This window comes from Ooceraea biroi, chromosome 10 (assembly GCF_003672135.1).
Source record: "Ooceraea biroi isolate clonal line C1 chromosome 10, Obir_v5.4, whole genome shotgun sequence".
NCBI classification, from domain to species: domain Eukaryota; kingdom Metazoa; phylum Arthropoda; class Insecta; order Hymenoptera; family Formicidae; genus Ooceraea; species Ooceraea biroi.
Window position 1 is genome coordinate 9310630 of NC_039515.1, and position 17900 is coordinate 9328529.

Below are 17900 nucleotides of genomic sequence, written 5' to 3' on the forward strand. Positions count from 1 at the left end.
TTTTATTATATCCATTACCACTTACTTACAAAAAAGTAATGTGATTATTGCTCTCGATTGTAATACATTTAAAGATTCGAGATGTTTATATAATATCACATGATAATCACGTGCATATGCGATAAACGTACTGAAGGCATGCGCGTATATTTGAATTTCGAGATATCGAGTTATGTCGATTCACGCGCGAGTGTCGCGGCCATCCATGCTCCCATCCCAGATAACGAGTCCTATTGCACGCGTGTGGGATTTTCGTGCGCATCCGAGAACCTGCGTAAACTCACGTCAATGTACACGCGTCGTCCTCGTCCATTCATCTGGGAGCAATACCGACGTTCACTTGACACGTTAGCGGAGTGATAAAGTTACTGCACGATTACGTGAGTATAAACAAACGGTTAATATTGTCTGTTGTCAGAAGCTAACCCGACTCATCGATCTTTCACGAGACGCTCCGTGTCCAACAATAATTACGTAATATTCTCTAAAGGATTAATTATGTAATATTTTCACCCTCCCGAGTGTCGCCGACATTAGGCGCACTTCGCATCGTTGTTTCAGCGTTTCTTCTCACGTAACCTTGCATTTCCATGCGACACACGACATGACCGAGTGCGGACAAAAGAATGTAACCTTCAAAAGAAATTACTTGCAATTGCTCCCGTAATAAGCTTGATATTCGGTCGGTATAATTTGTTACTCGCGTGTACCTGCACGTGATAAGTGAATGAAAACTACATATATGTGAAAGATAACATAAAAATAATACATCAAGTGTCATTATAATTATCTCTACGTTTGTTATCTTTATTATTGTTATCTCCTAGTCACGTGAACATATCGTTTATCAATTTTACTTCTTGTGGCTTTTGTAGTTGCCGTAAGTTCAACAGTTTTAAAAATTGTGACAACATAACGCAACGCCACGCACGTAGTCGTGTAACACGAAGCGAATTAACGTCCCCCTCGTGGATCGAATTACTTAACTTGATCTCTTGTACTTGTAGAAGCAATGGTGGCCCACACTGTACTTCTGGACTTTACGGTATCCAGCAGTGTGATCGCCGACATGGAAAAGCGATCAGGCCTGAAATCGGCGATCGCGAATGTGCTGGCAGAGCACTTCACCGGTCTCAAGCCATTGATAGAGTCTAATATCGATGGCAATTTGCTCATTTTGTATACTGGGCCCAGGGGCAGTCTAATCACTGTCAGGGGATACACGGAAGGCCTGATTACGTTAAACATCGAGTATTACAAGCAGGACGACCAGGAGGCACTCTTGACATTTGAGGTATGTATGCGATGAGTCACTTTGCTAACCGATAGAAAGTAATTTTTCTACAATTGTGTGGCAACAAATTCCTCCTTGTGGAAAGCATGACTTGTCCTTCCAAGCAGGGTTTCGTAATTAAAGTTATTTTACGAATGTAAAGATAACAAAACCAAGTACATGTTGAAAAACTTGCCAACCCTTCTCATTGTCAGAGAGAAAGAAAAAGTAACGAACGCGAGTTTTGTCATTAGAAACTTGTGACGAATGTGACAAACGATTCGTGAATAATCTTTATACGACCAAATTGAAGGCTAAATTAAAATTTAATTTTGGGATAGATTACAGAGTGAGGGAGCAAAAGGTTCAGGACTCGAAAGATGTAAGGTACTCGTTGAAACGAATAGAAAATACTTGTAGATTGGAAAATTTATTCAAGTTGGAAGTAATTTTCGATTTTGATAATACAGATTATTTCATGTTCCAAGATTCAACTCTAACTTAAAATCTAAACGTATATACATATAATAGGAATGTTTGTTATTAACTGAAAACTATTTGCAGAAAGTATCCATAAAAGAATAATAGCGTGGATTTTGTGAAAGAAATTCAAATTTTACTTTCACAGAAAAGAATTCAAGTCAAGTCAAGAAAGACAAAGGGAGAGCATTGCGAACGATATATAAGTTTGTATTTTGCACGTCGGCAATTTGAAATTGGTAATTCTACATATAATCAGAAAAACAGACGTGAATATACGTTATTGCTAGGTTTAGCTCGTTTAGCTAAACTCAATAAAGGAAAAGTTATCTTACCATGTTTGAGCAAGATAATTATTGCGTCTCCTTCTGCGTAAAAAATTTCTATCAAGATACCAACATATCCAGACAAATTTAGCTCCCGCGATCTTACTGGTACGTTTCTATTCACTTTCTGAGTAATATATATATATATATATATATATATCTACTCAGTTCTGAATCCTTTGTTTCTTTCAAACATTCTCTATAACATGCACTCATAAAACAAAAGTAGGAAATATGACATAACTGACAGAACGTTGTAGCAGTGGCGATACTTGGAAGCTGATGTTGCCATGGCTTTGAACAGCCAGCGCAGCAAGCGTTTACCGCCAGTAAGACGAGGAACCATATATGACCTCTATCTGACGCTATCAGGTAGAATATGCTTTCCCTCAATTAGACTTTGTTCCTCGTTTACTTCTCCTAACACATCTCTACATACTCATAGATACTTTTATATCGTGACATATTTGGCATAGAGAGTTATATACAATCGCTATTGACTGTCACTAATAGATATTTAGGATAGGCCGCTTGCCAGGAATGCTGACTTAAGTTTTTTCCTAGCACTGTTACGTTCAGCCCAGACTTTCTATCCAGCACTCAATTTGCTCATATAAAAAGAGGTTTTAACTTGTTAATTTTTAAATACATAATGTATATTTGAACATATATATATATATATATATTTACTTTTATAATTATCCCCTCATCTTTTCTAGCCGTGCGAATAAAAGTTCCTCTACAGTTGCTTCAATGTACAGAAATTTCATTTTCGTTATTATTTGAGCTTGCTTCAAAAGAGATTCAATACTGAAGAGCAGTCCAGAAAATTAAAATAAAGATATGGCATGCATTATATAAATTATTATCGTGAAATCCAATCACACACATACATATATTTTTCTTTCTCTCTTATATCTCTTATATAAAGATTTTATTAAAATGAAATGTTCACGTACACGAATGAGAACCAAGATGCGTTCAAACTTTGTTATTTAGTTACATGTTTGACATCATTACTTTTGCAATGTATGAAATAATGTAAAATATGTTTTCTAGTTGTTTACATAATAATAATTCGATCGATATCTCTTCAACATATTATTTAGATTTTGAAATATACACATATTAAATTTTGGGATTGTTAAATTCTCAAATTTGTACACGTCTTTTTGCAGAAAAGACCGCTTTTAGTCGTACGGCCCAATACGATACGATTAAATATATACGATAGACGCGCGCACACACACACACGCATGCACACAGACACAAGACAGCTACTTTATTATAATCCGCGTTTTACATATACCGCTTGTTACATATCATTTTGTTGGACGAAAATAAGCCCTGCGCCATATATCATGGCTTGCCAGACCTTGACACCTTTTTTTAGCTTCCTTAACAACAAGGAGTGTAGCGATTCCATTTTACAAGATAGTGTCTTTGTTCTGTTCATTCATTGGTTCGGCTTGATGATAATGATGATGATAATGATGATGATGATGATGATGATAATGATAATGATGATGATGGTGATGATGATGATGATGATGATGATAATGATGATGGTGATGATGATGATGATGATGATGATGATGATCACGATCACGATCACGATCACGATCACGATCACGATGATGACAATGATGATAATGATCATATTAATGATGATGATAATGGTGGTCATGACAATGATGATGACGATGATGATGGCCAATCATGATAGTTGGCGAAAGAATTGGAGGCGGCATTGCAGACAGCAGCAACCGCTACACGGTCGCACACGCTTACCCCGATTAAACGCGGTGGACCCTTTGAGAGATACTATCCTACCGCCGGTGAGTTTTTATTTATAATTATGTTTACGGACCAGCTAACGAGCACTCTTACGAGGGGACTGCTTGTACTTAAGGAGCTCGATCGAATTGGAAAACTAGTATTATACATGGATTCGTAAATGTTCGTATTATAAATGTCCTCGCCTTTGTCTGTTAAATGTAAAATACGTTTTTATCGAACGAGGAGCATAAAGTGTTAAAGTCGGAGGCGTTTAAAATCGAAGCTCATCAAGCCACAGATCACAGACTGTAAAATTTAAGTTCGAAATATTCGTGATATCTTACGTTCTTTAAGTTTGAATCTCAAGTTTGGGCTTGGCGATTTCTGATTCTAGACACCTCTTTCTCGCGTTATACACAAAGATTCGTGCTCGGACCAATTCAATCCGTCGCGTCGCGTCGCGTCGCGTCGTGTCGTGTCAATCCCTTGAGGACATCGCTCGTCCTGTTCTTGCATGACGCGAATCGCTCAATTTTTCATAGTATCTTCTTTTCATCAATTATTTTTCATCTAGTTATGATATGCTAATGTTCCCCCATGCGTGTTATTAGCTTTGCCTTGCGATACCCTGTTCTCTATTCCTCGCAATGTTTTTCACGTATGAAAGCATGTTTCAAGTTAATGGTTATCACGAGGTGACGACAAGTACTGCTAATGAACACTACTCTCATTCAAGATGAACGGTTGCTCGAGTACGACATCGACAAGCTCGTGTTTGAAGCCAGATCGCCCTACCAGAAGGTACAAATCGTGCACTCCAAGTCGCTAGGCAATCTACTGGTACTCGATGAGCTGCAAAGTAAGCGACGTTGCATTATATATGTAATATATAGATATTTCTTGCTAGTTTTACAACTTGCTAGAGATCCTTTCGCAGACATGTCCGAGGCAGATCTCATATACACAGAGACACTCATGCAGCGTGGCAAGGAGGATTATGCTGGCAAGGAGATAGTGATACTCGGCGGTGGCGATGGCGGCTTATTGTGGGAGCTGCTGAAAGAGAAACCAAAATTTGTCACAATGTTGGAAGTATGTAAATCGATTATACTTTATTCGCTGCTATATCACCTACAGTGTTGATAACATCGTTATCAATCGTCATTACGTTTATTCTTCTTACGTAGATTGATGACATTGTCATGAAAGCATGCAGTCAGCATATGCGGAGTATATGCGGCGACTGTTTGGACAAGAGAAAGGGCGACAATTACGAGGTAATGTGCTTTAATCAGTCAAACTAATGTAAGATTTTTATCTTTTATCGAGAAATAAGAAATGTATCTTTGACTGTTGCGTCTTATTTTCTAAGGCTTTTCTGTAATTCTCTATGGATTATATATTCTATGATACAATACATTAATTTTGGTATAGCATATTTTACAATTGTGGTGTAGTATGCACACTACGCTTTTATCTTTAACAACTCAAACTATGATCGACATAATATTGTAGAGTAATTCAAAATGTATCGAATATAATGTCTGTGTTTTTATTACCAGTATGGATAGTTTGGAATAGTTTTTATTACATGTATCTACACTTTCGAATAAAGGTATAATAAAGGTTTAGCAATTAATTCTGATCTTACAGATTTTCAAAATCTTGAATTCATCGTTGTGTGTTACAGATCATAGTTGGCGATTGCGTAAAAGCATTAGCGCACATGATCGAGGAAGGACGTCAGTTCGATTACGTTTTCGGCGATCTGACGGATATTCCTATCAGCACAACACCCCACGGTGATGCCTGGGACTTTATTAGACTGATCCTCAACTCATCGGTGAAGGTGTTGAAGCCCACTGGAAAGTATATGACGCACGTGAGTATCCTGAGATTCAAAATAGATTTTCATATTATCAATTATATGTATGTATAATAAAGTGAATCTACATCTTTCTTTAATATCGTCTAATACCTAATATCTCGTCTTTCAAATCCTAGGGAAATGGTGCGTCCTGCCCGGAATCATTGAAGATGTACGAAGAGGTTCTGTCGCAACTATGTGTACCGATTACGTTCACGAAGGATCGTGCCTTCGTTCCATCTTTCTTCGAGGACTGGATCTTTTATCAAGTCTCATTGAAATGATGGAGTAAAGGATGTTTGGGCAGAATCCGGAGGACCATACCAGAGCGGCCTCCTCACAATTCGCTGCCCCTCTTATGACGTAAACTGCTCCCTAGTTTAGTCTTGTTAATTAATGAAATTAGTTCCTGAGCGAGGCGAATCAAACCATTATTAATTCTTTTTAATCGTTATGGACGCGACAATCAGTTTTTCTTGTTAATCCTTTACAAATATGTAATTTTTAATTATGTTTAACTGACTGAATCATTTCAATGTCGAAGAAGCGATCGTAAGATACGATTATGTACGCGAAAAATGCCAAGCAAGCAATAGGTTCACTGTTGATGCGCTCGGTTTCTATCGCAACTCTCAGCATGTACTAAATTGATGCTTTCTTTTTCCTTTTTCAATACGAAGCAAATTGTATACGATCGTACTCGCTGACATTTTCAAACGTAAAACAAAGGCGTCCTTCGAACAGTTAATCAACTGTATACAATTTAAATCGCTTTGCGTTTATAATCCTTTTCCTTTAATCCCTAATCAGTAAAAGGATTAACGACAGCGCGCGCGCACATTTTGTTTTCTTTATTTATAAAATATTTTACGCGAATATACTTGTTCGCGACAATTCTTATATTAAAATATGTATATCGATATACACACACACACACACACACACAATGTGTATATATAAATATCACATACATATATTCTGTACTTTAAGGCTCGATGTAAGAACAATGAAATTTTGTCAGGATAAATTATTTTTCTAGCAAACATTTTCTCCCTCTAATTTGAACAATCAATAAACAAACGTACATACACTCGATTAACCCTAAACAGTATAAAAATGTTTCTATGTATACACATATCAGTATAATAAATTTGTATCGTTGTATAATAAAACTTGCATACTTTCTAATAAATTAAAAAAAAAAAGATATCAAAAAACCTAAAGTAATTCAGTTTTATTTGTGTGAATAAAGTTTCTAAAGTTCAGAAATTCAAGTATTATTTTTAAAAATTATTCCATCATTTTAGTATTAAAGAACGTAATATGTCGTATTTATAATTGTACAGTTTAGGGTTAAAGCGATAAAACAAATAAATCCTGCGTGGCTACATAAGAGTATGAATTAATTAAAATATAAGGATGGATATTTTTACTCGTCTTATAATTCCTGGTGCGATTTTACAAACAGTATTCATTTATTAAACACCATATTTCCTCTAATATTAAAGTAATATTAAAGATGATATTAAAACACACTTCAGCATACTGTTCAACACATAAGCAGCGATAAGATGTGAAATAATCTTCTGTTGTTCCTGTTGAATGTGAATGTGATTATTGATCTTTATTATATCCTCGAAACCAAACACACTTGAGGATATCATTGGTTACGAAATCGACAACTACGCATACGCACAATCTAGTTACGTAAGGAGAAAAAATTTATAATTTAAAAGTTAAAATTTATAATTGCGATGACGATTAAATGGTTTAGTTACTTATATAATAACATACAATCATGCATTTTATTCTTGAAAAAAGACATTGCTTATTATATATATATTATTCATTCGCTGTTGATATTCACATCCACAAACACACTGTTAATAACATAGCTGCATATAAACTGACAACTTATACACGATACAATAAATACGCGATTTCCTTTTTCAGTAGAATAAACAGTCTTATAAATTGTATAATAATTCGGAATTTGAAGCAATATTTCTCGAAAGGGCACTATAGAGCCGATTTGTTCGATAGAACGATAAAATGTTTGTTGTACGAATAAGGAATACCACAATGAACGTTCGTCGCGGAGGTGCTACTACATCTTTGTACACAATAAACTTTTTCTCGTTCTTTCCTTTTCTTCCCGTTTATTGTTCAAGCGGCGGTTCAACGCGTCCTCTCTCGCAGTTTCTTTCAATCACAGAAAAACCATAACGTAAAGACGTCTTCCCGAATCACTTGACGATAATTTATAATATCATATAAATTAAGAGTATCTGGCAATGCGTGCAATTCTAAGGTAGATCAGCCTTTTCAGTTTGCTTTCCATCGCTCTGGAAACTTTGGCCCCAATCGAAACACCGAATCGACGAAAAGTAGGACTATAACTCGTTACAAAGCTTGGCCTTGGATATCTCGGAGAACTGGCCGATTTCATGAATCGCAGGCTCTACCTCGGTCTCTGCGAGGATCTGTCGTAACCAGTGCTGCACCTGTATCGGATGCTCGTAACTTTTCTCTCGTTCTTTCGGATATGCGATCGGTTCGGAACCGTCCTGACCCGAGACTGCCTGGCTGCCGAGTTGACGCAAATTCGTTTCCGTCGCTTCGTTATTCAACGCATCCAGCACGCAGGACTCGGTGGTCTTACGAGACATCTTGTACGTGTCTCGTGGATACACCTTGTCGAAGGCATGCAACCCGTCCAACGATACGTGCGTTAGACCGAGTTTCCGTTTTATGACGAGAAGCGGCGAACATCTCGACATGGACAAGGTGTCTTTGAGACTCACCAGCGCATCCTCTCTCACGTTCCACGAGTCTGTCGAGCGATCCTCGGCGGGAAAAGTGGGCGGTAAGCTTGAGACACGCAGAGTTCTGTAATCGGATATCAAGTCTTTGCAGCGTGGAAGGAGGCACGGAGGAGGATGATCCTTGCTTCCTTGATCGCGCGTAATTGATTTGTCGAAACTGACGTGATCTTCGTTTGCATTTTGATAATCCACAACCTTGTACGGTTCTACATCTTTCACCGTGATGCTGTTTGATCCGTGTGTCTCGATGTTGCCGAAGCGGCGTATTTGTTCCTCCAGCTCGGTTCTATCGTCCAGAACCACTATCGACGACGGCAGGAAATCTGGAGAGGTCTCCACCAGCGATAGTTGCTGCCTGTGGATAGCTTCGGCTTGACGCAGCAGTTGTTTCTCTCGAGACCGCAGGGCTTTCGCTAACTCTTCGAAACAGCCTTTGATCCCTGCCTCAATCTGCGATTTACGTTTCTCTCTTATGATTCTGCGATAGCATCAAACTAAAATTCTCTTTTCATTTGACTTCAATTCAAAATTGTAATAAATAGGACTTATATTTATACTTATACTTAATCAATATTTAATATTTTGCTTATATAATGTTTTTTTGTTATGTTACATGCTGCATAATATTACTACACAAACATAAACAGCGCTCTTATATAAACTAAAGAACGCAATTGCAAACGCGTTACGCACTGTGTAACAAACAGCACGGAACAAAAACATATGTAAAGTAAATTTAACAATCTTTTTATGCACATTGGTAGATTATACTGAAATAGCTCGCGACAAACATACCTGTGCGGATCTTTGTTCCAAGAATTTCCGTTTGTCGGCTATCAGCTTTTTTCTTGACCGACTGTCCTCGCTGTCATCATCCGAATGACTCTGCTTGCCTATCATTTTAGCACCTATGCAAATTCCATATTTATGTGTCACAATATCTCAGTATCTAACATGAGCGCAATTCTAATGCGCCATTATTCAAGTTGCAGCGAGCCATCCGTTTGATTAGTACGCTTGAATTACAATTAAAACGACAACGTTAAACCATTAGAATAACAATGTACTCTCGTACATTCTAACGAGCAAGAATAATTCATAGGACACGCGTTTCTTCATGCAAAATGAGTAAATAACAACTGCGAGGCGAGCGAACATAAGGATTTCGATACCTAAACTTTCACACGATCGGACATGCGTAAACACTCGTCAATACTTGGGCAACGATGCGAGCGATGGCTAACAGTGGCTCAACAAACGTCAACGAAAGCGCGTACACACGGACAAACGCGCAAATACTTTTTAGTTAACCACGGAAGTACGAAATAACAGTAAGACGTACTTACGTAAGGTAAGGTTGGGTCTCTCAGGTAACGCGACGAGAAGAAGACAGGGTAGCGGAATTTGTGATCGGATGTTGGCGATTCCGACGTCGTACCGAATCAAGTTCGATGCGATTATTTAGTTTTTCCTATAAAAAGTGTCTGACGACATTAAGGATACGTAATATGCGTTACAGCTGTGTTTCAACAATAATAAATAACATCCTTAGAAGAAAAACAAATCGATATAATCGTCGAATAAAAATGCACCGACACACATTTTACATCTAGATCTTATTAGCCTAAAAAACCACGTTGACGCTCCGTTGACGCGGCACGATTTACGATGGTAGTAAACACTCCTTGGCAGCAACGTCTCACGTGCGAATCACGCGTGACGCGCGACGCGGCGGCAGCATCCTCGCGAATGTTGGTAGCAGTGCGCGCTCCTTCGCAAAAGTCAACATATCCGAGTGGCAAAGCAATGGGGTGACAGATGTCACTGTCTTTTTCTCCCTCGGTCGGTAATACACGTATATAGGTTTTTTCACAAGAACGCGGAGGTGAAGAAGGGTGGGGGCGAGTGCGCGGTACAAGAGAGCGTGCGGCAGTCTCGCGCGGCTCGTCTTGTGGTGAGTGCCGGGCACGGCGAGTCGATCGGGGCGCGACCGTGGAAGAGCGCGTTTCCGTAGCCACGCAGAGACAGAGGGTGAGAAAGAGAGGCGCGATCGCACGCTACCGAGACCGCAAAGGAGTTTCTCGAGAAAAGCCAACGGCAATTATCGCCGCAATAATACGGCAGGGACGCGTCGCGTCGCGAGAAAAAGAGGGATCGCAGGACGACGACGACTAGTCTCTCGCGAGAGCGCTCCGTCTCGTTTGTTTATCTATCGATTGCACTCGTGTATCAGGAGGAGGCGCCGGTGCCTACCGGACGGCCGGTGGCTCGCGCTCCGATAGGAAGTGGCCTTGCCCACACGAGTACACAATACGCCGGCTCCGTTGACGCGACCGAGAGGCTCGCCGCCGTTCCGGCAGCACTCCGTCCGCTCGAAACGCTCGAAACGCTCGAAACCCGGAATCTGGCACAGTGACGACAGCAAGGACGACGCGCCACACGCACGTTACCTGCACGGCATCGAGAAATCGACAGAAAGTGCAACACTACTCAGCTCTCAGGTACGTACCGCCCCGTGCCTTAGCTTTAGCGTGCGCGTGCATTTTTTACACGTTCCTCTACATACTACATTGTACGTGAATGAAATGAATTGTACACCCACACTCGGTGTATCGTATGCTAGTGTGCGTGTGTGCGCGCGCGTACTCTCGCGCGGCTATAAATCGGAAATCATTCAGAAAGCACTCCGAGCGTACTTCCTTCTACGTCTATCTTAGATTGCAAAACGTTGACGTTTTGCGGGTCCGCGGATTTTGTTGCGCGTTTACATAGCCGATGCAACTTACATCTTCTTCTTACCTATCACTGCCTATACCTGACTGATAGGCATCTTTCTCTGTTGGAATATTATATTTCTAACGATACTTTCTCCGGTTAATTTCGTATTCCACTGGTATTTTAATATAGGTAATTTGGAAATACGACTACGTTAATCTGGCACTGCAAGTGAAATGTTGTTTTGCTTGATTTTTTGATTGTCATTATGTGCGTCATGCTGATGAATTAAATTATCGGTTATTGCCGTTACAGTACGTACTGACACGTTTTTCAGTATTCATTTATGTATGAAATGCGAGATTGACTGTACTTTGCGAATTTTATGCGTGTTTCATCATTAAGAAAAGAGAAACGGTCGCGCGGAGGAAATAACGGGCGTATTTGTTAAAAATCATGTCTTATTTGTTTGCTTATATCATAACACGTAGTCTTTGGCCAGAATTTTGCAAAATTAACTGTGAGATTTGGTATCTTTTTTATCAAGGAGAGTCGTCACTAATTTATCTTTTCGCATATATTTCCTAACACTTGTCTGAATTTTCAAGTCCAAAACCTTGAACATTGTTACATCATACAGTATAAATCTACATGAAATACCTGTTTTCTCTGGCACGGAAATTTTTTAGTGCATAAATGAATTGTTTAATTGTTTGATCATGAATGACTTTATTGAATCAAGACCTATATACAAGTTATAGGTATAGAAAGAAAATGATGAAGAGATTAGTTTGAAAATTAAAGTCGCTCTTGTATAAGGCTTAAGGTTTTGCCATACGTAACAAAATTAATTTACACATTTATTGTCCTGAAAAAACTGTTAGTGTTGCCATGAAACATTCGCATTACTTAAAATTCAAATCAAATTCAATCCTCACAAAAAAGCGCTGCTTTCGTCAAACACAATGAAAATAAGGCATTAAAACTTGAAGTGAAAAAATAAAATTGGCAAATATTGTTTTGCAAACGCGGCATTACAATGTAGTTATGAATCTCACGTATCCCACGTACAACTGTACAAGCGTTCGAAGCGTGCATTTGCGTATTCGCATACGTCCGTATGAATCTTGCGACGTAATAAAGCAAATCGATTTGCCTTCCTTATAATTTAATAAACGTGCATATCCGTAAGATCGTCACATGAGATACAAATTAGCGAAGCAACTATTTAACAACCTTTCTCAACGTTATCTCTCTGACGTTATCGATACGTGTCGTTAAGTTTCTTGCGTGACTCATTGCCGTTATATGTACGCGATATTACGAGCAATACTCGTATGTTTTGTTTGCCATTGGTTAATAGTTCCAAATAGTAATTTCAATAATTTCCTTCCAGTTTTTTTTACGGTTCCATGAAAAGAAACGGAGAAAAATGTAGCAAGAAGAAAGGAGAAAGGGAAAAGGGAAAAATCAAACGGAACTTTTCAAACTTGAATGGCAAAAACGAGATGCGCACGGAGCAAGATTCGCGTGGCGCGCATCGATCGGTGTATCGCGTGAGATCAAATGTCGAACTCGGATTGGCGCGCTCGTGGCTCACGCGTGCGCCGCCGTCGCCGTCGCCGCGTCGGGCGTCCGTGTACACGAGCTACGCGTGATCGCGCGTCTCGCAAATGTCAGGAAACCGGTAAATGCCGCTTTTAACAGACTGCGTTTAACTGCAATTTATCGTAATACTTCCGTCCTTGTTTTCACGCGAGCACGAAACAATGGAAATCTGTTAAGATCGAACAATTCAGTGATTTTTGAGAGGCCGATTCAAGACTCCGCGATCGAAATCGAGAAACCTGTATTACCTATTTACATATGTTTGTTTCAATACGAAACTCGTTTTAGTAAGGAGCGAAAGACGCTCGCTGCTCCGTCTCGCTTGAATTTAAAAACAATATATCTATATGTGAAGAAATCTCTTCTTTATTTTTATGTAAAATTAATGTAAGAAATAAATTTATACCATTTATCAGTTTTTCAAGTGTTGAATATTAATTTAACAGCGCGAATAGGAGATTCTTGTAACTTTCTCTCTTTATTGTAACTACTCTCTAACGGCTGTTGTATTTGCGCTTTTAAAACAACAAATCCTCTCTCAAGCGTTTGATAATTACTCTCTGTTCATATAGCTCTGTTAATATAGTATTTTTAAATAAGTAAATTAAATAAAATTTTGATTCGAGTATTGCCGCGAGCAACGTTACGTGATGGCAAGAAAAATGTAATCCTTCATTTACCTCAGGCTTTTTGCAGGCACATTCGAGATCTGATACCGACCTAATACCGAACGGCATCAAAGATGAATAAGGTGGATTATATGGAGGTGACCCTCCCAAACTACTCGTACATCTTCAATTTCGAGGAGACATTTAGAGACTATCACTATGAGACGAAGCAGTGGATGATAAAAAACTGGACGAATGGCTTCTACTACTGCGGACTGTACATGATCCTGATATTTGGCGGGCAACACCTCATGGCCAGCAGGCCAAGATTCGAACTCAGGGGTATACTGTGTATTTGGAACACGTTACTGGCTACCTTCTCCATCATCGGTTTCACCAGAACTGCGCCTGAATTGATCCACGTTCTCAGGCATCACGGATTACACCACAGCATTTGCATACCAAGGTCAGCTTATCTCGTTAAATACTCAACCGAGTTTTCTATACTTATTGACGATAATTAATTTTGCTTTTTTTAAGTTTTTACTTTTACGGTAAATACTAACTGTACATCACTGAATGCAATGCAAATGAAGTAATATAAAATACATATACGTGTAACGAACAATTCGATTCACACGAGTTATGACATCGTGTTTCGAAACAGATGCAAATTTACGAGAAATATCGCATTGACCCAATATTAAGCCCATATGTTATAGGTGAGATTACAGTGTACATACATAGGTACATAGGTATATACATATATATATATTTATTCTTAACCGTGCGATATTTATTGCCTTTTCGAAATATAAATCCGTTGAACAAAACACATAGAAACTAAGTATAGAACTTGATGAACTTTCATCAGCTTTCTTATTATTCTGAAAAAACAGCGCGAGAAAGACCTACTCGTATCGAATAGGTAAATATTTTGACCGTCTATCCAGACACAATCCACTTATGTGTCTATTAAATAAATTAAACCGACTGAAAAGAAATATCAATAAAATTTAAAAAACCTATGTTATGTGTAGAATAGCGTTACGTAATACACGTGCACACACCTATTCATCCTAATAAATCCTAATAAACTATGATACGTTGTGTTTTTTTTTCACATTTGATGATACATTAAAATACGCATAAATAAGTATTGTATTCTATCAAACATTGAAACTAGATCGTAACAATGAACGCAATGGGAAGCAACAAAGCGTATCCAAATTCGATTATGCAGAATCAGTCGATTATACCAATGTTATGATAGTAAGGAGTTATTCTATTGCGCCATTTGATTTTCTTTATAGATTATCTCGTATTTTCCTATTTAGCAAGTCTAAGAAATATTAAATCTGTAGCATATTTTATTAGAATTTATTAAATTGTTTACGATTTCTGATGTAATCGTACATGAATAATAATCGCAGCGATAAAATATAAAATGTAAATCATTTTCTTGTGAAGAAATTGCTCTACTGAATAGATTACACTACAAATTGTGTCGATCTCTCTTTCTTGTCGCATCTAAAAAAGTGTATCTGCATGCCATCGCAAGTCCTTTCACCACCGTCAAGGTGACGTGAAAACTCATCTGGAGAGTATAATTGTCTAAAAGTATGATTATCCCCGCGCCGTCTGCTGATTGTATCAAACGATTGTATAAATAATATTTAATTATATAAAATCAGTGTATCTATTCCTCAGTACATAATTCTCGGATAAGTTTTAATCTCGATAACTCGTTGATTTTTTCTTATCTAAGGAAAGAAAAGAAGCATTTATCGCTGATTTATCGCTGATTTATCGCTGATTTATCGCTTGATATTTTATACTGAAAACTTAAGATAGTATTCGGAGCCTCGAGCTTTCAATAAGCTTTCATAAAATATACTATAATACTCAAAATAGACTCAGATAAATCTCGAGTATGTCCTCGGAATCCTCGGATTCCTTTCCCAGGAAAGACCGCGAAGAAATAATTTAACAATAATTTATAAAACGAAAGATGTCAATGATGTAACAAAAATTGAATCAATTTTTATTTAAAATAATGTTTGCACGAGCAAGTAACTTTGATAGCGGCTTACTTAACGCTTACTTATGAATCTGATTGCAGCTTCATCGAGCAGAATTGCGTGTCGGGTTTCTGGACGTGGATGTTCGTGCTGTCGAAGCTGCCTGAGCTTGGTGACACGATCTTCATCGTGTTGCGCAAACAGCCACTGATCTTCCTGCACTGGTACCACCACATCACCGTTTTATTGTATTCATGGTTTTCGTACTCGGAGTATACCGCATCCGCACGATGGTACGTCGTGATGAACTACTGCGTCCACTCGATCATGTACAGCTACTACGCTCTCAAGGCTATGCGGTATCAGCCGCCCAAAATGATCTCTATGGTGATCACCGCGCTGCAGCTTGTCCAGATGGTAATCGGTTGTGCCATCAACATATCCGCCTACCAGTACCTGGAGAGCGGCCAAGTGGACTGCCACATCACCCGTATGAATATTAGCTTCAGCTGCGCGATGTACTTTAGCTACTTCGTCCTGTTTGCGCATTTCTTCCACAAGACGTATCTGGCTAGGAAGAAAACGGACAAGAAGCACTTTGCCAACAGCGCGCCTGGTCACATCGATTACAACGATAAGCTCAAAGCCAATTAAGGCGAAATACGCGGCACATTCGGGCGCCTGGGCGTTCCTCTCCCTTTTCTCTACTATCTTTCCCTCTACTCTATGCTTTCTCTCTACTCTTCTTTCTCTTTCCCAATTTCTTTCTCACGCCGCTGGTCGACGTAGCCATACGACGTATCCAGGATCTATCGTGCTAGGATATAAGGTGCGTTCTCTCGGCTTTAACGACTTCTAGGATTGACGCGGTTCAGTGACACCTGAACTGCTGGGCTAATGAAGCTTTCTCGAACTGTGATGCGAGTTTTCGAATCGAATAATGGTACTACATAATTCGTAGTGCTATTTAAACATTTACATTAGTTGTTTCATCAAACAAGTTTGTTAATTAGATATGTAAAGAATTGATTGGTACGATTGTATTTTTGTACTTTCAGTTAATTTGTACTTAAATTGTTTTTATGTTACTTCTATTAATAACAATAGAATGTGTAACATGTACTCTCTTTTTTCACTCTTATGAAAGAGATTTCTGCGGGTCCTTGAAAATGTAAGTTTGGCTGTGCATGCATCGGAATCTTTGGATTCCGGAACATGGAATTGTTGACGTTCATTATTAAAGTTACATAGAGCCTAAAGAGCACACGGAACTATTTTCAATCCATAGGTGATATATATAGATAGAGCTATAAAACACACACACACACACACACACACATCTAAATTAATTTTAGGATTCGTATATACACGTGTATAGAAGAATTCATACACATTGTAGGAATAACGAAATCCAAAGTTTATTAAGATTCGAGAAATCAGAGTTTTTAAAACTTCTCAGATTCTAGAAGCCGTAAAAGTCCTCTAGAAGTCATAGATCTTGGGTGCGATGTTTCTCAGGATCCTTACATCCTAGGGTTCATCAGGTAGGACTTCTGGAATGCAGAAACCGCATATAAATACTCGAGTCCTTAGATCCCAAGACAATTAAGATATGCATTTCTCTCAGGATTCTTAGATCCTAAAACTACAGGACCGAGTAAGAACGATGAATTCGTACATCTTCGAGTGTATAGAACCTAAGATTTACATTACACGGGATCTTTAGATCCTACGATCCGTCGATCCTAGTGTCTAGGTTTTCTCAGGATCCTTAGGGCGTAGGGTACATAGATTCTAATCAAGGATCCATAGCCAATTAGCGTTCGTCTATACGCGGAGGGCATCTCGAAGAGGAGGTTCGCTCGCGAGAAGCGGCGATTCTCCTTTTCATTTTTTTATATAATATATGTAATTTAATAAAGAGCTACTTTCACATGTGTACTGTGGAAGCGCGTGCATGCGCGTTCGTGCATGCGCGTTCCTCAGGCCCGACCGGCTGTTGCACAATTGTTATTATGATTTTGTTACTATCTATGACTATATCTTTTGCAATTGAATATTGAGATATTATTTAATAATAATTTATAAGATCAGACATGTCTACGTAATTCATTCTCGTATCATAAATCCTGCACGACAGATTTCCAGATATCTTATCTTCCATTATCCTACATTAACCGAAACTACGTTTCAACTGTACGTACTAACTAACTGTACAAACGCGATAAGAGAAAGCTCGAGTGATGATTCCTGAACACGCGCGCAGTTCGGGTGTTAAAGTTTCGATTGAAGTTTCTTCTGAAGGGAAAGCAAGAGAAATTATCAATTTAAATTATTTTTTCCTCTTTTTCTATATAGTTTCGGCAGTTTGTTGTTTTACAGATCTGCTGATATTGGA

General features: G+C 38.6%; 3 protein-coding genes and 1 long non-coding RNA gene across 10 annotated transcripts; 2 read left to right on the plus strand and 2 right to left on the minus strand.

The window, feature by feature from the left end:
* The first annotated feature begins 222 nt into the window (after positions 1–222).
* On the plus strand, positions 223–6768 carry LOC105283669 (spermine synthase). 3 transcript variants are annotated; one of them, XM_011346610.3, is made up of 8 exons: positions 223–380; positions 1008–1294; positions 2340–2451; positions 4595–4717; positions 4796–4950; positions 5046–5135; positions 5549–5740; positions 5863–6768. In XM_011346610.3, the coding sequence occupies exons 2-8, from the start codon at positions 1013–1015 to the stop codon at positions 6007–6009; spliced, it is 1101 nt and encodes a 366-aa protein (XP_011344912.1). In that variant the 5' UTR covers positions 223–380; positions 1008–1012; the 3' UTR covers positions 6010–6768. The 3 variants fall into 3 exon arrangements, with proteins under 3 accessions (XP_011344912.1, XP_011344913.1, XP_011344911.1); XM_011346611.3 differs by having other exon boundaries at positions 2343–2451; XM_011346609.3 differs by lacking the exon at positions 2340–2451 and adding an exon at positions 3806–3917.
* Positions 5202–5976, minus strand: LOC113562835. Its single transcript, XR_003407194.1, has 2 exons — positions 5837–5976; positions 5202–5720 (listed from the first exon to the last, which is right to left on the minus strand). It is a non-coding gene; the product is annotated as an uncharacterized LOC113562835 (long non-coding RNA).
* A 409-nt stretch (positions 6769–7177) lies between the features above and the next one.
* On the minus strand, positions 7178–10032 carry LOC105283670. Of its 4 annotated transcripts, none has more exons than XM_011346612.3 (3): positions 9897–10032; positions 9346–9458; positions 7178–9000 (listed from the first exon to the last, which is right to left on the minus strand). In XM_011346612.3, the coding sequence occupies exons 2-3, from the start codon at positions 9448–9450 to the stop codon at positions 8119–8121; spliced, it is 987 nt and encodes a 328-aa protein (XP_011344914.1). In that variant the 5' UTR covers positions 9451–9458; positions 9897–10032; the 3' UTR covers positions 7178–8118. The 4 variants fall into 4 exon arrangements, with proteins under 4 accessions (XP_011344914.1, XP_011344917.1, XP_011344916.1 ...); XM_011346615.3 differs by lacking the exon at positions 9897–10032 and adding an exon at positions 9723–9877; XM_011346614.3 differs by lacking the exon at positions 9897–10032 and adding an exon at positions 9723–9872 and having other exon boundaries at positions 9346–9566.
* An 882-nt stretch (positions 10033–10914) lies between these two features.
* Positions 10915–17597, plus strand: LOC105283668 (elongation of very long chain fatty acids protein 6). 2 transcript variants are annotated; one of them, XM_011346606.3, is made up of 3 exons: positions 10915–11051; positions 13570–13947; positions 15604–17597. In XM_011346606.3, the coding sequence occupies exons 2-3, from the start codon at positions 13616–13618 to the stop codon at positions 16154–16156; spliced, it is 885 nt and encodes a 294-aa protein (XP_011344908.1). In that variant the 5' UTR covers positions 10915–11051; positions 13570–13615; the 3' UTR covers positions 16157–17597. The 2 variants fall into 2 exon arrangements, with proteins under 2 accessions (XP_011344908.1, XP_011344909.1); XM_011346607.3 differs by having other exon boundaries at positions 10947–11051; positions 13559–13947.
* Positions 17598–17900: the final 303 nt, after the last annotated feature.